The sequence below is a fragment of the Numida meleagris genome, chromosome 21, assembly GCF_002078875.1.
Source record: "Numida meleagris isolate 19003 breed g44 Domestic line chromosome 21, NumMel1.0, whole genome shotgun sequence".
Classification (NCBI taxonomy): domain Eukaryota; kingdom Metazoa; phylum Chordata; class Aves; order Galliformes; family Numididae; genus Numida; species Numida meleagris.
In genome coordinates, this window is record NC_034429.1 from 2434894 (window position 1) to 2454054 (window position 19161).

At 56.5% G+C, this 19161-nt stretch overlaps 5 protein-coding genes across 7 annotated transcripts in view; 3 read left to right on the forward strand and 2 right to left on the reverse strand.

The window, feature by feature from the left end:
• On the forward strand, nucleotides 8–8065 carry ASH2L (ASH2 like histone lysine methyltransferase complex subunit). The gene is made up of 15 exons (XM_021374764.1): nucleotides 8–136; nucleotides 209–354; nucleotides 1434–1522; nucleotides 1839–1933; nucleotides 2068–2163; nucleotides 2359–2454; nucleotides 2672–2747; nucleotides 4485–4578; nucleotides 4674–4891; nucleotides 5109–5276; nucleotides 5629–5822; nucleotides 6173–6265; nucleotides 6453–6551; nucleotides 6913–6972; nucleotides 7394–8065. The coding sequence occupies exons 2-15, from the start codon at nucleotides 236–238 to the stop codon at nucleotides 7499–7501; spliced, it is 1605 nt and encodes a 534-aa protein (XP_021230439.1). The 5' UTR covers nucleotides 8–136; nucleotides 209–235; the 3' UTR covers nucleotides 7502–8065.
• Nucleotides 8214–10866, reverse strand: STAR (steroidogenic acute regulatory protein). The gene is made up of 7 exons (XM_021374777.1): nucleotides 10711–10866; nucleotides 10249–10362; nucleotides 9903–10030; nucleotides 9666–9824; nucleotides 9216–9400; nucleotides 8888–8981; nucleotides 8214–8807 (listed from the first exon to the last, which is right to left on the reverse strand). The coding sequence occupies exons 1-7, from the start codon at nucleotides 10772–10774 to the stop codon at nucleotides 8655–8657; spliced, it is 897 nt and encodes a 298-aa protein (XP_021230452.1). The 5' UTR covers nucleotides 10775–10866; the 3' UTR covers nucleotides 8214–8654.
• On the reverse strand, nucleotides 13443–14820 carry LSM1 (LSM1 homolog, mRNA degradation associated). Its single transcript, XM_021374781.1, is given in 5 exon segments — nucleotides 13443–13855; nucleotides 13924–14039; nucleotides 14387–14455; nucleotides 14632–14754; nucleotides 14757–14820. Coding segments are annotated over 5 exon segments (543 nt in total). The 3' UTR covers nucleotides 13443–13684.
• Nucleotides 14923–17869, forward strand: BAG4 (BCL2 associated athanogene 4). 2 transcript variants are annotated; one of them, XM_021374768.1, is made up of 5 exons: nucleotides 14923–15010; nucleotides 15141–15251; nucleotides 15375–15626; nucleotides 15936–16160; nucleotides 16453–17869. In XM_021374768.1, the coding sequence occupies exons 1-5, from the start codon at nucleotides 14954–14956 to the stop codon at nucleotides 16954–16956; spliced, it is 1149 nt and encodes a 382-aa protein (XP_021230443.1). In that variant the 5' UTR covers nucleotides 14923–14953; the 3' UTR covers nucleotides 16957–17869. The 2 variants fall into 2 exon arrangements, with proteins under 2 accessions (XP_021230443.1, XP_021230442.1); XM_021374767.1 differs by having other exon boundaries at nucleotides 15141–15626.
• Nucleotides 19053–19161, forward strand: part of DDHD2 (DDHD domain containing 2) — an 8798-nt gene continuing 8689 nt past the window's right edge. For both annotated transcript variants that reach the window (XR_002432383.1, XM_021374763.1), the window contains exon 1: nucleotides 19053–19072. Coding sequence is in view for 1 of the 2 variants with exons in the window: in XM_021374763.1 (XP_021230438.1) it covers nucleotides 19068–19072 (5 nt within the window). In the remaining variant the exon portion in view is untranslated. The remainder of the gene's footprint in view (nucleotides 19073–19161) is intronic.

Here is a 19161-nt window from a genome sequence, read left to right on the forward strand (position 1 = left end):
GCGGGGCCGGGGGGGCCGCAACTCGGGGAAGGGGGCCGCGCTGAGGCGTCGTTTGTGGCCTTGCAGGGGGGAGGCCGCGCCGGGGGACGCTGCCGCGGCCGTGGAGACCGAGACCGCGAGCGGGAAGGACCCCACGGTACGTGGGGCTCGGGGGGAAGGGAGGGCTGCGAGGGGAACGCCGCGGTAACCGGCGCCGTGCTGCCCGCAGGAGGCCGCCCCGGACGGCCCCGAGGCGATGGACGCGCAGGCGGGGTCGGTGGATGAGGAGAACGGGCGGCAGCTGGGGGAGATCGAGCTGCAGTGCGGGATCTGCACCAAGTGGTTCACGGCGGACACCTTCGGCATCGACACCACGTACGTACCCGGCGCCGGGCCTGCAGCTCGGGTGCCCCATTGCTGCCCCTTGGGTGGCTCTTTGGTGCTGGTGACCCCTCCCCCCTCCGCTCTTTCGAAACCAAACCGCCCGCCCGCGTTCCTCAGGCAGAGGTTCCTTCCGCTTGGCGCTGCCCTCGTCCCCCTCCCGTCAGAGCTCAGTGTTGCTCGGGGCGGGTGACACCCACGCAGACGCCAAAACCCGAGGAATTTGAAAGTTTTAACGCTGTTGATGCGCTTGGCCGAGCTGAGCGTGGTGCTGCGCGCGCTCGTGGTCTCATTGTGCTTCTGTGCAGCACCAATTGGAGCACTCAGTGAAATTGGGTTGTTAGGCAAAGGGATGAGGGAGAAGTTTCTTCTCTGGAAGATTGCACTGCACAGCCTGCTCTAATCAGCGAGTTCTGAAGGGCTGCTAGGTGCTGCCTTCAGCATTGTGAAGCAAAAATGAAAATACACAGAGTGTAGATCCCGAAGGATCTACGTGGCCAGAGCCCATCAGTGTGGAAATGTGCTGTGTAGATAACAGAATTTTACCAGCGCAGCAAGAAGCGTTTAAGGCTTTTGTAAGCTTCAGTTTAAAACAAATGCTTGCACAGGGCTGAGGTCGTTGGAAGGCAGCATGGGCTACTGCCTGGAGAGCCTGGAAAAGCACAGGGGACTTTATCTGACAATATAATTGACTGAAACAATAAACAGAATCTCACTGTAAGGGAAAAGTAAGTTCTGCTTGCTTTCCAGAAGCCGTGTGAGACTGTATTTTGAAATGCTGAAGACTCTTTAGGTTGTATTTTGTCCGTAAAACATACTCCGGAGTCGCACTTGATTTTAATTAATTGATTCAGATGGAGCTCCTTGTTCAGAGCTTCCTGATTGTTCCCTCTTTTCTGCTGGGTGGATTTCAGGGCTTCTCTAGAACAAGGTGACGCTTTGCTTGCTTACATTTTTCCATTGATAAACTTAATGTGACACAAATGTCACCGGTCCTATGAAGTGTTCTTCATGTAGAGAGGGAGCAGGTAACGCATGCAGCAGAGCTTACAAATCAGTCTGCTCTTTTCCAGATCTTGTTTGCCTTTCATGACCAACTACAGTTTCCATTGCAACGTTTGCCACCACAGTGGGAACACGTATTTCTTAAGGAAACAAGCAAGTAAGTGTGAAAGCTCGCTGGTGGGAACCTTGCACAAGGTAATCTTGATGTTGCCTGATGGCAGTGGGAGCGTTCTGCTAAAACTTGCAAAAATGACCAGAGAAGTCAGCAACAAGCACGGGTGGCCTTGTCTGAAAACACTGCTGCTTTGCTGCTGACTTCATCAGGTGTGGAAGTGTTCGGTCTGGTGTGGGCTGGTGGGGTAGGAGCAGGCTTGGTGTGGGTGCTGTGCACTCAGTGGTCGCCGCAGTCGTGTTTGTGTGCTGATCTTCCCCACGGAATGCAACTCGAGCTTTGGCCTATCTTTGTTTTTAAGATCTCAAGGAAATGTGCCTTAGTGCTCTGGCCAACTTAACGTGGCAGTCAAGGACACAAGATGAGCATCCAAAAACCATGTTCTCAAAAGATAAGGTATGGCTGTCATGGAAGTCACCACGTGCTAAAGTCAGCTGTGATTTCACTGAAGAACAAATTCAGGCAAATGTTGGCAGTGCAACTTTCAGACTCGGTTGTTGAGAGTGGATTTGTTTTTTTTCTTTTAACAGGATATTATCCCATTCATTGATAAATACTGGGAGTGTATGACAACAAGACAGAGACCAGGGAAAATGACTTGGCCTAATAATATTGTGAAAACCATGGTATGTGGTCGGAGTTCGTGGAGGATTTTCTGTGAGTGATAACTGCTGACACTCAATGGGAGACAAATGGGGAAGGTTCTAGTGCTGCTTCTTGTGGCTGCTTATGCAGTTGATATTCATTGTCTGTTTTAATAATACCATATTTTGGTATACATACTTGTTAACGAAGTTGATGTGATCTGTTCTCTGTTTCAGTGTAAAGAAAGAGATGTGTTCTTAGTGAAGGAGCATCCAGACCCAGGGAGTAAGGATCCAGAAGAAGACTACCCAAAGTTTGGACTTCTAGACCAAGTGGGTGATTAGAGATGGGAGGGGAGGGAGGGGGCTGGTTTTGCTGGTATCTTATGCTCAGTCAAATAAATATAAAGTATGCAAGGTGACATGAGCCTAGGAGCCAGTGTTGTGCCAAGCAATGTGCTGGAGGACTCCAGCATGAGGAAGTGCTGTTGGGGCTTAGTGGAAAGTTTGTCTGAGTCTGTGCCTCTGTTTTGTTTCTTTCCTTTTTCAGGATCTTGCCAATATTGGTCCTGCATATGACAACCAGAAGCAGAACAATGCTGTATCCACAAGTGGGAATTTAAATGGCAAGTTCTTTAACTAGGCTCTGTATTTTTTTTTCCCTCAGTATTTGGGGCAGAGCTGTGCTTCCCCAGTCAGCTCCATCAGTGAGGGTGCTGCCATTAAACCCAGTGTGACCTGAGGCTCTGTGTATTAGTTCCAAACACACCCAGCCAGTCTCACCATCCCTCTCCTGTCCTCCTCACTCTGAGATTTGCAAGTAGCCAGGGAAAGGATGTGTAATGTATCTCCTTAAAATCACTGCTTGCTTTTTGCTGTTGTTCCTTGTTATGGAATGACAGCTGTGCCAAGAGCTTTGCCTTGCTCATCAAGATCAATATTAGTGATCTTGCTGTGGTCAAACGAAGAGGTGATGAGATTTCTTTGTGCACAAGGCTCTGCCATTCAGTTTCAAACCTGCTGAATTAATCACTAGCAGGAGGTGACTGGGGCTTTTAGAAACAGGGTTTAAGCTGCGTTGTCTCCGTTTCATGCACTGCTTGTTTTTGTCTTTAATTATTGAAAGTTTGTCAAATATGTGGTGCCACTTCTGTTCTTACAGATGGAGCCTCTCTGGGAGGTGAATATTTACCTTTCAGCTTCTGAAACTTAAGTATTGCTGTGTTTTAGAAAGCTTTTGTGCTCAATTATCTTAAAAGCTAAATTAAATTCAAGATCACAAGCGCGTCCTGGTGTGATTGTGAGAATAATGCAAACCAACCATTCCCTTTTCGATGTTTAACAGTTAGAAGCTTTTAGTGTCTCATATTCTGCCCCACTCGACTGGTTTGAAGTTTTATTTTCAGTTGTGTTTGTCTTCTACTCTGTATGATTTGACCTGATATTTTTGTCATTTGAAATTGTAATACCGCGATAAGAGGGCCGAGCTGTAAGCTGGTGTGATATTTGGATTGCTTGCATAAGGAAGTGTTGAGAAACTGGAAAGCCTGAATCTTTTTGCTAAGGCTAGGAAGTACAGCTTAGATCCTGTCACGTGTGTGCAGAATATGGCATCCCTTCGAGGTGTGAACCCCTGGCAGCACAGGGGTGATGCTGGTAATGTGGAAGCTCGCTGTGTGTCCAGTTACAACACGTTACGTGGCTCTTAAAGGTGTTTGTCTGCAGTACATGCAAATCCTGTAGTTCTCCTTGTAAATCAAGAGGGTTTTTTTTTAAATAGAAAATATTTAAGACATTAAAACGTGAATACCAGTGTTAGTTGGATGGAATTTGACACGTAGCTTGGCCTGTGCTCCATTGTTATGTGTAACTACAAGTCAGGTGCTGCAATGCGAAGTGACAGAGTACCAGTGTGGATCATACTGAAGAGAAACACCTGCATTGCTTTCCTTTTTTACACAGCTGAGGTGTATTTCACTTCATAGACCAAAGTGTAACACGGAGCGCGTCCTGCGTGCGCAGGTATCCGTGTCAGGGTGTTTCTGCAGCACAGTGTGTCACGGGGATGACCCTTTTGCTTAGAATCAGGTAGCGTGTGCCACAGAGTGGGATTCTGCTGCTTTTGCAGCAAGGATTTGAACTGTGGGACTGGAATCTCCATGAAAGCAATAGCAGCCCTGCTGTTGGGGTGCTGCTGTGCTCATCCTCACCGAAGCCCTTTTCAATTATAACCACGCAGGAGAACGTCCGTGACCCCGTGATGTGAACGTGGCTTTTTCTGCCCGTTCTGTTTGTGGAGATTCCACGCTCGCAGGCTCTGTCTGCTCAGCAGTTGCTTAACGAGCTGTCGTTTCTCTTGGAAGGAGGAATTGCTGCAGGAGGCAGCGGGAAGGGCCGGGGAGCGAAGCGCAAGCAGCAGGACGGGTCAACCACAGGAACAGCCAAGAAAACCCGAAGGTGAGGGGCAGGATGGAGCAGCACAGCGACTCGGTTGAGCTGTAAATGAATGTAGCCACGGTGAGATGCCAACCTGTAGCTTTTGTGTTTCCCAGTGACCCGTTGTTTTCTGCGCAGCGCTTGCCGCCCCACGGTTACCCCTTGGAGCACCCCTTCAATAAGGACGGCTATCGCTACATCTTGGCTGAGCCCGACCCCCACGCACCTGACCCAGAAAAGCTGGAGCTGGACTGCTGGGCAGGAAAGCCCATTCCTGGGGACCTCTACAGAGCCTGCTTGTATGAACGAGTCCTCCTGGCGCTGCACGACCGAGGTACAGAGCTCATCGTGTGCAGGCTGTGCAGCCAGCTAGCTCTTCCTGGGGGGAGCTGTCTGCTCTAACCCCTTGTTACCAGTTATTGAGGTTGCAAACATCATTGGCTCAAGAATGAACATGTGAAACCCACTTCTTTACTTTCACTTCCTTCTGATACCGTTGCGTGCTAGGAGTCACAAATGAACTGTGCTGTGTATCCTCTTACCTGCTGCAGCTCCTCAGCTGAAGATCTCGGATGACAGGCTGACAGTCGTGGGTGAGAAGGGCTATTCCATGGTACGAGCCTCGCATGGAGTGAGGAAGGGAGCCTGGTACTTTGAAATCTCCATGGATGAGATGCCCCCAGACACAGCTGCCAGATTAGGCTGGTCGCAGCCACTGGGTAAATAATTTTACCAAATATTTTTAGCAGGCCTTGGCTTTTCACTAGTTTGTACTTTTAATTTTCTTCCATAATTTAAACCTAGGTAACCTAGTGATGTCCAGCTTGCCTGTATTCTAACTGCTTTACCTAGGATAAACTCTTTCTGTAGGTTCTCTAAACTGTGTAGAGCTTCAGTACTGGCAGCTCCTTTATGCTGTTACATGCTTGGTGTTGCTTAACACTTTTGTGCTAATGACAGTTGTATTTAACAACAGAATGTAATTGTTAGCCCAGCATGTGAAGGAAGGGACACATTCTGGGGTGTTCTCCTACGCTTTGTGTGTTCACAAGGGAACACTGGTTTCTGCAGGGAACCTCCAGGCACCTCTGGGATACGACAAATTCAGTTACTCCTGGCGCAGCAAAAAGGGAACAAAGTTTCACCAGTCCATAGGGAAGCATTACTCGTCTGGCTACGGCCAGGGTGACGTACTGGGCTTTTACATCAGTCTTCCAGAGGATACTGAGACTGCCAAATCGCTGCCTGACACTTACAAAGATAAGGTGAGATGTGGGGGTTGCTAACTGACATCCTGGCTGTATGGGCTAGTGGAAAACACGCTGCTGGGCCTTGGGGTTTTCCCTCTTTTAAGTGCATCCTTTCCAGCCTACCTCTGGGTACCCCTCTGGCTCACAGCAGAGAAGTTAAAAGCATTGACTTCAAGAAAATGAAATGCAATCACCCAAGGTTGTGCAAAGGAACACTGCACGTGGACTGCTGCGTGAGGCTGCCCACGTCTTGCTTCAGCTACTCTTCTTCTCCTGGTTCTCAAACACTTGAGATGTGTGAATCACTTTTTGGGTACCGTTACTCATGTCACTATTGCTGAAGTGGTTGTTTCCTAATATTGCAGGCTTTGATCAAGTTTAAAAGCTACTTGTACTTTGAAGAGAAGGACTTTGTGGACAAAGCAGAGAAGAGCCTAAAGCAAGCACCAGGAAGCCAGGTGAGCTAAGCACTGGTAGATGAAGGACTCATCAGAGTGGGGAGCCTGCTGAGGCTGCTTCCTTTTTCTGTTTGCTAATGGATTCCATGTTCTCCTTGGTGATAAGCTGCCTTTTGACATTTGCTTTGTGCATCACAGGTAACACTGGGAAAGAACCAACTGGAAAACTTCTCATTTTACTTTTCAGATAATATTCTTCAAGAACGGTGCCAGCCAAGGAGTTGCTTTTAAAGACATTTTTGAAGGAGTTTATTTTCCTGCTATTTCTTTGTACAAAGGCTGCACGGTAATGTACTTTCAAAGATCAAGTCCAGCCATAGTTCTGGCAACGCACGGAGCGTGGGCATGCTGGGAACAGGTCCAGCAAGCCCAGTTAAATGAGCAGAGGAGAGGCAGAGTTATTGTGCTGGAGCCAGTGTAGAACAATGCATGTGTTCACTTGTGTAATTTAACTTGATCAAACTCCTCATTAATGCTGTCTCTTAACGCAGTGATGTATTTTTACAAGCCTTTGCCCAGCAAAGCTCAGGAGCGTGAGAGGGTCAGGGCTGAAGAATGGGGGGGGGGGGGGGGGGGGGGGAGGGGGGGGGGGGGGGGGGGAAGTGAGCAGAATTCTCCAGCTTTCTGCTGACAAATGTTTTCTGTAGGTTTCTATCAACTTCGGGCCGTATTTCAAGTATCCCCCCCGAGACATCGCTTACCGCCCCGTGAGTAACAGCAGCCACCTCCCTCCCTCCCAGCCCAGGGGTGACCTCGTGTGGGGTGTTCAAACTGAAGGGGACTGGGAATTTGCTACTGGGGGGAGGGGGGGAGATTTACAGCAGGCCTGCACCCCTCAGCTGCAGTTCTTCTAACTTGATCGTGCAGCTGAAAGGAATGCATTTAAAAATGTCAGAAGAAACAACAGCATTAAAAAGCAGAACAATGACGATGAAAAACTTTAACTTTTTCCTTCCTACGTGTGCTCACTTATTGGTTAGACCTGGCTCGTTGCTTAAGGAAACGTATCTTTGCGTCTGCTGTATTTTTTATCAAGTACAGGCACAGTGGGGGCCAGCAGGGCCACTCCCCCTTTGTGAGTCTGTGTTGTGCATGGAGCTCAGTGCCCGTCTTCTGCTCCCTTTGCAGATGAGTGACATGGGCTGGGGTGCTGTTGTGGAGCACACGCTGGCAGACGTCCTGTATCACGTAGAGACAGAAGTGGATGGAAGACGAAGCCCTCCCTGGGAGCCTTAAAAGAAGCAGGAGCAGCACAACAAAGCAACGAGGCAGTGAATCTCAAATCAGGTGGATTTTATTCTCGAGGAACGTGCATCACTCAGAACAATCGGTCAGCGAACAAACACGACGAAGCCAACGCAGCTCTGGGCAGCAGGTGCAGTGTGTGTGCGTTACCTGCTGAAGATTCCTGCACTACCACTATGCTGAGTTCCAAGTCAGTGCAGTTCTAGTGTGTATCGTGCTATTTGTGAGCATCTCTTGGAGTCTTCAGTAACTATTGTGTTGAGATAACTTCTCATCTGCCATCCTGGGGTCAAAACAGTCATTGTTCTGCGAGAGCAGGCATGTGGTTGGAGCTGCCTGCTGCATCTGTACCTGCAGAAGCATCACTGACACTTCTGCTCAGCTGTGCTTGGCTAACTGCAATCAGTTTCCATCCAGAAGGATTGTGTTGTAACAAGACTACTGCATGTAAGACTGAAATTTGGGCTTCTGCCCAAACTGTATTATTATTATTATTTTTTTTTTTTACGTAAACTGGCAGCCAGTTTAAAAATAAATTCTTCTTTTAAACTCTTACATTGCTTCTGTCTTGTGATTTTTGTTCTGTTTAGAGAGCTAGTTCCCTTCACAACCTGCAAACTTCGAGTACCTGCTGTAACTCTGAAGCTCTCCTTCAGCCAACTGTGTGAAAGCAATGACAAGTTTGACAGGGACTCCTGCTGACAATCATCACTGCAGAAGGTTGAATAAATAATCTTCCTGTACAGACATGTAAAATTGTATCAAATAACTTAGAGCTGCTGCGCTAGGGGAAAGGAGGGGAATACACGTGAGGTTAAGTCCTGTATTTTGCACACTGAGCAGGCAGGGGCTGGCCCTGCCTTCTGAAGGAGGCTCCTGGGACTTCCCTAATAACTAAGTAGCCAAGGCCTTTTATTGTAGACTAATAAAGCTTCAAGTAATTAGCTGGGAGGTCCCAGCAATCTGCCCCTTCAGGTATGGTGTTTGCTTGCACACCGAGCAGCTGCTGCCCCTGCCTTCTGAATCGGGCTCCTGGCTAATTAGTTAAAACTTCATTAGTACTGTCTACTATTAAAGGCCTGTCCTGTTAGCACAGGCTGGAACTAAACTGTGCCTGACTTCCCTAACGCCAAGATCCCTACTGTTAGCCCTGAACAAAGCACTCAGCAGCAGCCGGTGCAGGGGGACGGGGCGCTCCGCAGCCCCCTGCCCGCGCCATGCGCTGCCGGAGGTGCTTGGCAAAGTCCACCTGGGTCTGGGACAGGACCTGGTTGATGATGGTCTTCGGCAGCCAACCCTGGAGAGGAGCAAGCAGCCCACGTCAGCCTCGCACACAGCAACCGCTTTGACTTTGAAATAGTTCTGTGCGGAACTTACCTTCAGGTCAATGCTCAGAAGCCACGTTAACTTGGTTTGCGACGGACTGCCAGCCAGCGGGCGCAGGACCATACACGTGGGGCCGTTCTCAGCTCTGGGTGAGGAGGGGAGCACACGTGTTAGAAAGCAGGAGCTGACCCCCAGCCCCCAACACCGCAGTGAGCTCCTTAACAACAACTCCCTTCCCAAAACACAAACTGCTCTGAAACAAACGTCATTACAGCAACGCTGAGCCCGCGCTGAAAGTCAGCGTGTGAATTTGGTGCTCATTAAACCCCCCCCACACACACACACGCACCCCAGGTGAATGCAGAGGTTAATTAATTACCTGATAAATCCCTGCTGTTCGGGCATGGCTCCGTAGGTGGTGGCCATCCCGGCCAGGACGCAGGTGGAGCCGCGGCGCCTGGAGCAGCGCACGCTGACAAAATCCCGCGGCCCCACGATGTTCCCGGGCGCAGCGGCCGCCGTCTCGTGGGTGATGAGAGTGTCCTTCCCAATCCTCTGGAGGATCTGGGCAGTTCAACAGTGACAGCAAGGAGTTACTGCAAAATCACCCGGGGAGCTGAACGCCAGCTCCGATCCCCGCGCGGGATCGCGTCTGCGTGTCCGACTTCTCCCTCCCCCATGGAAAGGGTGGAAAAATCCCTGTACCCGCAGCAACGTGCACAGCGATAGCGACTCCTGGGCCCTGGTAAGACCACGTGGAGCAGCGTGGACGTGAATCAAACAGGGGAGCAGGATCCCGCGGTGCCCAGGAGCACCCGGCGCCTCCTACCTTCACCTCCTTGACGCTGGGATTCCAGTCTCCCATCTGCTCCATGTTGTCCACCAGCTCGCTGTACACCGCGTCCAGGGGCTGGTCCACCACCACCTCCAGCCGGAACACCTTGCCCACGTCCGGCAGCACCTTGCTCAGCACTTTGTCTCCGTTGTCCTGGCGAGGGGGAGGCGGATCAGCGCCACAGATACTTACAGGAAAACCAGGTCAGTGCGCGGCCACGGGAGGGCTCACCACCACCGTCTCCGTCTTCCAGCCCTCCTGGTCCCCGAGGATGCTGAGGGATTTCTGCAGGGCTTCCTCTCCTTGCTTGATGTAGGACATCTCCATCTCGCTGAAGGGCTTCTCCTCCAGCCTGGAGCCTGAGAGGGAGCAGACAAAAGCAGGAGTAAGAACACACTGTGATACCAGCTAGCGCTACCTACATCAAACACATCCTCCGTGCCAGTGGCTCGGGCTGGAGGTCAGTTCCCATCACCTGCTGCGTTTCCATTTGCTTAGCAAAGCACAAGGCACCACGAGCAGGTTTCCTCCCGAGCACTGACCCGGAGGGGGCAGGTCCCGGGAACACAGCACTTACTGAGCAGGGAGCTTCGTCTGCGGACCTGGTGGATCCACGTGCTGGGCCCCGCGCTGCGGCACGACAGCTTGCTGAGCTCCTGGCTGATGGCCACGGCAGCTTGTCTGCGCAGCCCTGGGAGCAGAGAGCGTGTCACAACAGAACTGTGCGGTGTCAGGCTTTGCTTTTTTTTCCCCCTTTATAGCTGGGAAAAGTCTCCCTTGTTTGCTTGTACCCACCCCGACTGCTGAAGTCCCTACGAGAGAAGCTTCGTCCCGTTGCGCTACCGGAGGACGGGAGCAGATCTGTGCTGCTCAAGCTTTGCTCCAAGCAGCGCGCGGGGAACATACAACACCCTGAGTGCAGCCAAGGAGCAACCACCCCCCCAGAGCTGGGAACAGCGTCCAGCCTCCCTCCCCAGTCCAGAAACACAGCACAGAGGGGTCGTGCAGACAGCAAAGCGCGTGGCACGGGGCCTCTCACCGGTCACGTTGCGCAGGTGCTGGTAGGAGATGGCAGCGCACAGCTTGAAGGTGGCGGGCAGCATCTCCGCGGCGCAGTGGAGCTCAGCTCTGGCGACTGCTGCAAACGCTGCTGTGCCCCAGCCCCGGCACTCGGCCTTAAATCCGCCGGCTGAAGGATGCTGGCTTGTCAGCACGGAGATAAGAGCCATCACTTACGGCAGGGCCCGGGGGGCCAAGGACAGCCCCATCTCCCCGCGCATCTGCCGGGGGCTGTGGGTCACCGTGGGTGTCAGCAGCGGCGCACGCGCACATCCTCGTGCAGCTGCTGCCGCCCAGATACACGGGGCAAACTCTGCCATCCCACTCTGCTGCACGGCACGTGGGGAAGGCACATGGATGCTCCGTGCACGTTACGAGGCTGAGAGCGTTTTGCGTGGAGCTGCAGCTGAGGGCTGTGCATGCGGAGCAGGGCTGCAAGGTGCAGAGGGAGGCTGCAAGGCTGGGGTCCCACCTGCACCCTGCTGCACCGAGGGGGCAGCCCCACATCTCCCCCGGGGGCGGAGCAATAGCAGCGATAACGCTCAAGGCTGAAATGACATCTGTGGGATGAGTTACAGCCCCAGCGCCGAGCGCTCCCCAAAACCCGTGAATCACAGCTGCTTCCTTTGACGTCAGCTCCTGCACTCTGCTGCGGGGATGCTGACCTTGCTCCTCCTCGCTGTTGCGACAGCTTGGTGAGGGGGGAGGTCACCCGCTCACCGTGATGCTGAGGGCACAGGGGGAACCGCAGCACAGCCCCGTGGTGCTCAGCCCTACCTGTGCCCGGGAACGGCCCCACTGCTCCTGCCCATCCCTCCAGGATGGATGGATCTGGATGGATCCTCTCCAATCAGACTGAGCGCAGTACAGTGCATCTCACAAGCAATGGAACGGGTTTTGGAGGGGCTGGGGGAAGGCAGAAGCTGAGCATCTCCTTCCCAAATTGCTGCCCCAGCAGTGCAGCACCACGGGCACAGCTCTCCCCACCATGGAGATCTCCAGCACCGCGCTGCTGTTATCCCAATGGAACGGCCGCCCCGAACACACGGCCTCAGTGCAAGGACGTGCACTTGTTTTTGAGAAGAACTGAACTGATCCCTGACAGAGCCACCCCTTCAGCCCCGGGGTGCCCTTGTTCCAGAGACACAGAAAGACTTTAGGATACCTGAAAAACTGAGGTGTCCCTGGGTGCTTGCCATATCCACAGTGCCACACCAGCACCTCCTCAGCACGTCCCCGGGTGCCCCACACCATCACCGTGCCCAGGGGCTGCAAGAAGGGGTGGTACCATGTGTGCCCCAAAGGCAGCAGGGCTGGGATCCACGCCCACCGTGCCCAGCATTTACTCCACCACAGAACTCAGTTGGTGCACATGGATCCAAACCACACTGCTCATACGCGTGGGACGCAGCCCCAGCACAGCTCGAGCTGCCCAGCACCCCCCTCACATCCCTGCAAGGCGCAGGAGAGGGGAAGGGAAAACCCATGGGGCTGAGAGCCCCTCGTGAGCACCTCACCGTGCTCAGTGCCCCAGGATGGGGGGCTCAGCCTTGCACCCCCTGGCCACCCCCACACGGAGTCACCACACGGCTCCGTTTGCAGCTCTGGGCTTAGAAATGCACATCCAGGCACTCCACGTACAAATGTTCGCAGCTGTTTGCAAACGTACAAAATCCAACGGGATGTAACCAAAGGCGGTGGGACCGCGCAGAGGAAGGAGGGCCCAGAACACAAAGATAAAGGAGGAATTGCTGGGGAGCAGCTCTGCAGGGGGTCCCGGCCCCATCCCAGTCCCCTTAGCCCCGTTGCAGTGCCCCTTGCTCACCCAGGGACCTCGCATCCCCTGACATTCAGCCTCCCAGTGCACTGCCCCCCTCCCCCCCCTCGCACACTGCCCTGAGCACAGGGACCATTCCCTTTTTCCCTTTTCTACACTGGTTCCACATCTTGGTACCCAGGAGCAGCTCCAGCAGGGGGGGCTGAGGCCGCGTCCCCTCCCTGCACAGGGATCTCCCCCCCCGCCCCCCAAGGCTGCTTTGTCGCTATTTGGAGAGCAGAAATAAACCCACAGCCCCCCCACAGGGAGCGGGCGATAAGATAACACAAGCACTGCCTGGGCTGAAAAGCAGCACCGGGGCAGCACCGACACCAACAGGAGCCCCACAGCGTCCCCAGCACAGGATCTAGGGGACGAGCAGCAGCTGGACACGGGTCACCAAGCGCACGGCGCTCACTAAGGTTACGTTTTCCCACGAGGTTTGGGATGGGAGCTCCCCTGGGCCGCAGACCCCCGGCTGCACCCAAAGGGGAACCCTTCTGGGGAGGACCCTGCAGCACACCGGGCCCGGGGGGGCGAATCCTGGCCGCTGCCATCTGGCACAGGGGGGGTTGCTGCCTTGCTTCCAAGTGCTGAAGTCTGCAGCGCTCAGCTCAGCTCAGCCCGCTCGGTCCCCACCTGCCTGAGCCACAGCAGCACTCCTCCTTCAGGTCTGGAGATGCTGCAGGAAGATGAGGGGTGCTGCTGGGCAGCAGGTAATTAGGTAATGAATGGGTGCAGCTGTGGGCAAGCAGCAGCACCTGGGTGAATAGAGCTGAGCAGGGCAGGGAGCACAGCACCTGAGCTGCCCCACGGGGACCTCGTTGTGTCCTGGACGGTCCCGTTGTGCCCGGCCCCCCACGGGGCAACACCGCAAACACAGGCCAAGCCGTCGCTGCTGAGATCAGGGATTTATTTACAGGTCAAGGGAAGCTCTCTCCCAGCTCCACGCGAGGAGCCAGAAGCCACAAACCAAAAGAACAGAGGCAGCCACCTCCGAACAGAAACCCCCACACCCCCCGGAGCGGCCGCTTCCCTCCGAGGGCCCCCCCAGCTCCATGGCTCCTCCTTTTCCTCAAGGAGGAACCGAAGCCACGATTCCAGCGCCCGCCCCGCGCAGCGCGGTGCCGAGGTCCCGTCAGTACTCATCCAACGTGTCAGCCCTCGGCACCGCCAGCCCGCGCTCCTTCAGCGCCTGCACCTTCAGCTTCTCCGACTCCTGCTTGGCCTGCAGCTCCAGCCGCTGCTCCTCCAGGATCTCCTCGATGGACACCTGCTGCAGCAGCGTGTCGCTCTCCTTCTCCAGGTCCTGCAAGCAAGGAGCTGCGTGAGCGGGGCCGCGGGGCGCGGGGCCGCGGGGCGCGGGGGCTGACTCACGATCTCCCCCAGCAGCACGACGTTCTCGCCCCTCACGACGAAGATCCCTCGGGGGATGTCCCCGTACTTCTTGCCCACGTGAATGCGCTCCACGGTCTGGTGCAGCACCAGGTTCGCTGCGGCAATCGAGAGGAAACGGCCCCGTTTCGTCCGCGCCTTCACCAAACCGAGCACCCCGCGTCCCCCAAACCCTGCAGCCTCCCCCGGCCCCCCGGGACCCCGCAGTGCCCGCAGCCCAGGGCCAATGAGGGCATCCCCGGTCCGCGGGGCAGGGACCGAGGAGCTCAGCCGGGGGCACAGCCGCCGTCCCCGTGCCCCGGGGGTGGGGGGGGAAGGGCTGTGCTCAGACGGTGCCTCCCTGAGGGGGGAACGCATCGGGGGATGGGGGAACACAGACTGCGCTGCCACGTGGGCTCCATCAGAGCTCGGGGAGCCCGGGGGCTCCGCTCCCCGCGGCACGTACCGAACTGATCGATGCTGCGCAGGAACCCGATCAGCGTCCGCCCGTCCCGCAGCAGGACCAGGTGCTTCTCTGCGGGAAACGGGGACGGCATCAACCGGGGCGCGGAGCACGCGGGGGCGGCGCCGGACCCGCAGGGAACGAAGGGGAAAACCGCGCCCCGGACGCGGGACCGACGGGGAAGGGACCGCGGCCGCCCCTCGGGGCGGCACGCACGGAAGCGGGGCCGCGGGGCCGCCCGCACTCACTGTCGATGTCCTGGATGAGGCTGGCCGTGCCCGGCATGTAGTTCATGGTGGCGGAAGCGCCGCCGCGCGCCGCGGAGCCGCCCCGGAACCGCCCCGCGCCGGGCGGGACCCGGCGGATAAAGGCGGCGCCGCGCGGGGCTCTGCCCCTTTAAAAGCGGCGCCGGCCGTGCGCGCGGGGCGGCCGCCCATTGGCTGCGCCGCGGGGGCCCTCGCACCCTATTGGCCGCGTTGCGGGACCTTCCATCCTATTGGTCGCGCCGCGGGGGCCTTCCGGCCATTGGTCGCGCCGCGGGGGCGGGCCGGGCCGTGCCGGGCGGCGGCCATGGAGCCCCGCGGCCGTACCGTGCAGGGCGCGCCCTGGGGCCCAGCGGGCGGGCAGGTACGGGCGGGGCGGGCGGCGGGAGCCGGGCACGGCGGGAGCCCGGCACGGCCCGGCCCGGCCCGGCCCGTTATCCCCGCGCCGCTGCTCTGGCCCCGAGGCCACCGGGTAACGGCGCTTTCCTCCGCAGGAGCCGCCGGGCCCCGGCTTCGCCCCCGCGTACTGGAGCCCCGCGCAGCCCCGAGCGTACGGGCTCGGGCTCGGGCCCTTCCCCGGCGGAGCGGACGCGCAGGGGCAGCAGGTACGGGGCGCGGGGGGGCCGGGTTCACCTCCCACCCCCCCCAAGGGAAGCGGCCCCTCCCGCCGCTCAGCGCCCGTCCTTGGGCGCCGCGTTTTCCCTGTTTCTCCCTTTCCTCCTTCCCAGGGCATGGACTCTCCCTACACCAACGGAGCCTACGCCGCCCCGTACCCTCCCGCCGCTCCGCACCGCACCGCGCCGCCGCAGACGCAAAGCTACAGCTCCTCCGGGCCGCCCCGCAGCCCCTACCCCGCCGACAGCGCGGCCCCGTACCGGGCCCCTCCTCCCGCCCCTCCGTGGGGCTGCGGCACGCAGGACTGCCCGGCCGAGGGCTGCTCGCTGCGCAGGCAGCAGGCGGCCGGGTTCTCCCCGCCGCAGGTGAGACCTCGGCGTCGTGCAGCGTTGGGGCGTGCACGGTGCGGGGAGAGCTCGTGCGCTGCCCCGCAGGGAGGACCCGCTCTGCTGGGACGCCGGGGCTTAAATGGCTTCTCCGTCCCGAGCCGCTCGCCCTGCGTGCTCTTGTAAAAACTTGGAATTGCCTCTTTCTCCAGGGGCTCTGAGGCCGTGGGCTGTAGAGCAGAAAGCAGGCAGCAGCCGCAGCGCTGCGGCTCTTCCCAGAGCTCTCCGGCACGGAGCAGCGGTGCCGGGATTGACGCGGGAGTAACCGCTGTCCCCCTCTCCCCGCAGACCCCGGGGATGCCGGTGCCACAGTATCCGTATGGAGACCACAGCCCCGGGGCCAGCCCGCAGCCCAGGGCCCAGGAGGAGGTGTGGGCTCCCCCCGCCTATGGGGTGCAGCCCCGGTACGCGTGGCCCGCTGCTCCGGCACACGGGAACCCGTTCCTCTCCGAATCACACCCGCCCTGGACTGGCAGCGGGGCTGCATCTCACCCTCCTGCGTGGGACTCAAAGGTACAGTGATGCTCTCGTGCACGGTTCTGGCTACAGACAGAGCTCGGATCGTGCTGCCTTCCCCAAAACACGCGTGCAGTTCCTGCAGCGCTCCTTCTCCAGGCTTCCAGGAGGTAGAAACAAAGCAGCAGTTCTGAGTACTGCCAGCACAATCTCCTACTTATGTATCAAAACCCATGGTTGTAATTCCAGAAAGTACTGGAGATAGCAGACCCCTAGGGGTGGGTCTTGAAGTGGGTCAGGTCTCATCTAACGCCTCTCTTACGCAGACTTTTTTTCTCTCTGATTGCAGGAATCTGCTTATGACAAACCCGAGCAAAGTACAAACCAACACAGCTACTACTCTGATGTCAATCACCAGCACTCTGGGACAATGAATGACCACAAACCACCCGCTCTGCTCAATGCCAAGTCATCTTCCTCCAACCCCAAGGTGCAGTACAGCGCACAGCCCCAGATGTACAACAGCGCAGTTTGGAAGCACTTGGCTGGGAACCAGGAGGCAGGCTTCAGAGCTGGCAACCACGCTTCAATGAATTCTGCAGCCATCCAGCCAGAGATTCAGAGAATCCTACACGTTACAGAGGAGGCTGAACAGCTGGAACAAGAGGTGGATGAATTTGTAGGAAAAAAGACAGACAAATCCTACCGGCTTCTGGAGGAGATGCTGACCAAGCTGCTGTTAGAACTGGATTCCATTGAGACTGGTGGGCAGGACAGCGTCCGGCAGGCCAGGAAGGAAGCTGTCCACAGAATTCAGGCCATACTGGAAAAACTGGAAAGGAAGGGATTGTGAAAGCCTATCAGCCACAACGCAGCCTGTTGTGGAGGTTCCAAAGAGTTTGTCCAAATCTCAGCTCTTTCTGCTAAGCACTATTGACAAGGAGAAAGCAATAAGTCCTGATTTAAAAGAGAAAAACAGACCCACAGGAAAGCCCAGCCCCAGCAAACAGCTTGGCAGTGGACCAGTGAAGAGAAGATGAAAGCAGCAAACCGAGTTGTTTGCTCCGGGATGCGAAGAGGCAGCACCACCCGAGGTACTTAGCACTGCGGAGCGCTCCGGGGGTCTGCGTCCTCTCCCTCAGCAAGAAGAAAATCACTGCACAGAGCAAAGCTCCCCAAACCAGGCCCAAACCATGGCACCTCCTGGAGCCACAGTTGCAGCACTCATCACCTTCGTCGCCGTGCAGCCATAAACCCAGGCCCTTGGCTCGTCCATCACCGCGTGTGCTTTCAGCTTCAGATCCCTTGCCACAAAAGCCGGTGTGTGTCGTGCCGGGGTTCTGTTTGTTCCCAGTGCACCCCAGTAGCTCCGTTGACGTGCTGCAGAAAGCAGCCCCGGAGGCAGCGCAGCGGCGTGCTGCTCCCTCTGCTGTGAAGCTGTTCCGTGATGTCCTGTGGATGTGGGAACGCAGCCTGCAACTCCCAATTCTGCCACGGGAAAAGACGGGCGCGGGCGGAGCCGTGCCGCAGCAGCGCAGCCCTGGCCGGGGGGACGTGCAGAAATGCTTTTCAGGTCCCGTGGGTGGAATCCACTTTTTAATGGTAACGTCCTTTCTCGTTCTGCCGGGTCCGTGTTCACTGCGCGTCCGTTCTGTGCGGAGCGCAGAGCTCAGCCTGCCGTTAACCTGGTTACAACATGCTCAGCGAATCATTGCCGTGTGTAACGAGACAATAAACCCTGACGCGTTTTAAATGTTATTTTGTAATTAAGTCTCTCCGAGTCTTTTTTTTTTTTTTTTTTTAAGGGGAAGTTGTGTATGGGATCGCACAGCTTAGAGCTGCCTCCGCCCAGACTCCAGCCTGTAGCAGCTGCTGGTGCTTAGGGGTGAGCGTGGCACGTGAGCACTGGGAGCGCTGGGTGGGTGGTGCTGGGGGGCAGTGCAGACTGTCAGTGCTGCAGCCAGGACTGCTGGCTGGAAGGAATGGTTTTGGAAGGGATTTAGGGCACCCTGCAGCTGGCACAGCAGTGACAGAGCACGGAGCCCGCACGGACCGAGCTTTGCAGCTCTTTGGATGCGTCTGAGAGCACACGCAGCAGTCAGCCCGCAGAAGCTGCCCGGTGCCCGGTGGCTGCTTGATTCTGCTCTCCTGCCAGGCACAGGGCAGCCTGGCCAGCCCTTCCAGGCATCAGCACGAAACGTGGGCCCTGCTGGTTCTGCGAGGACAGCAGGTTGTGGGCAGCACAGCGCTGCTTCTCGCCGATGCTCTGCAACAGATGTTTGCCTTTGGTCGTGATTTCTTAACACGCGTTGCTTTCTGCCTGTAGCATGCAGATGGCTGTAGAAGGAGCAGCTCCCCTAAGCAAAGGCCAGCCCCAGGCTGAGCTCACGCGGTGCTGGTGCTCCCCAAGGAATTATCAAAGCCGGCTTCTCCCTCCGTTACCACCCTTGTTTTCTGTTGGACCAGCACAATTGTTGGCACAAAGCTTTGGATTCCCTTTGGGCAGGATCTCAGCAAGGTCTGGAATTTGTTCTTGCAAGAGCTGGTGCGTGTGAGTCATGCTTCAGCCAAGGGCAGCAGAAATGAGATCGCTCTGTGCTCGGGCCCTGCTTCCAGGGACACGGAGGGAGAAGCCGGATTTGGTCACTCTAGACTCTGAGGAGCTGGGTGAAACTTTTATTTTCTTACATTTGTTTCACCTTCAGCAGCGAGGATCGCATCAGGAACAAACCCGTCTTGTCTCCCGCGTCCCGTTTGCTCTGATCCTCGTTTCCCTGCCCCGTCAGCTGCCGGAGAAAAGAGGTCGGTCAGCTCTACCTGTGCAGGGAGACACGTGGAGCAGCCCTGGTTATCTTGCAAGCAGCAGCACTGCAATGCAGTCAGGCAGAGCAGAAGGAAAGCTGCACTCGAGCTGCCGCGTCGCCAGCGCTCCGTGGATCGGAGCAAAGGTTTCCTGCCGCAGCGATGTGGTAGGAACGATTTATTTTCGTAAGAAAAACCGCGTGCGTGTGCACGGCATGGGGCCCCGGGGGGGGGGGGGGGGGGGGGGGGAGGCTGG

What these genes read in the sequence shown, in the direction of transcription:
- BAG4 (XM_021374767.1), top strand. Translation starts at nt 14,954, where the DNA reads ATGGAGCCCCGCGGCCGTACCGTGCAGGGCGCGCCCTGGGGCCCAGCG. An exon ending in GGGGCCCAGCGGGCGGGCAG is followed by an intron (nt 15,011 to 15,140) that starts GTACGGGCGGGG and finishes TTTCCTCCGCAG; the next exon opens with GAGCCGCCGGGCCCCGGCTT. An exon ending in CCGGGTTCTCCCCGCCGCAG is followed by an intron (nt 15,627 to 15,935) that starts GTGAGACCTCGG and finishes CTCTCCCCGCAG; the next exon opens with ACCCCGGGGATGCCGGTGCC.
- STAR (XM_021374777.1), bottom strand. Translation starts at nt 10,774, where the DNA reads ATGCTGCCCGCCACCTTCAAGCTGTGCGCTGCCATCTCCTACCAGCAC. An exon ending in GCACCTGCGCAACGTGACCG is followed by an intron (nt 10,363 to 10,710) that starts GTGAGAGGCCCC and finishes CTCTGCTCCCAG; the next exon opens with GGCTGCGCAGACAAGCTGCC. An exon ending in TTCTGAGCATTGACCTGAAG is followed by an intron (nt 8,808 to 8,887) that starts GTAAGTTCCGCA and finishes GCTCCTCTCCAG; the next exon opens with GGTTGGCTGCCGAAGACCAT.
- ASH2L (XM_021374764.1), top strand. Translation starts at nt 236, where the DNA reads ATGGACGCGCAGGCGGGGTCGGTGGATGAGGAGAACGGGCGGCAGCTG. An exon ending in CCATGTTCTCAAAAGATAAG is followed by an intron (nt 1,934 to 2,067) that starts GTATGGCTGTCA and finishes TTCTTTTAACAG; the next exon opens with GATATTATCCCATTCATTGA. An exon ending in CTGACACTTACAAAGATAAG is followed by an intron (nt 5,823 to 6,172) that starts GTGAGATGTGGG and finishes CTAATATTGCAG; the next exon opens with GCTTTGATCAAGTTTAAAAG.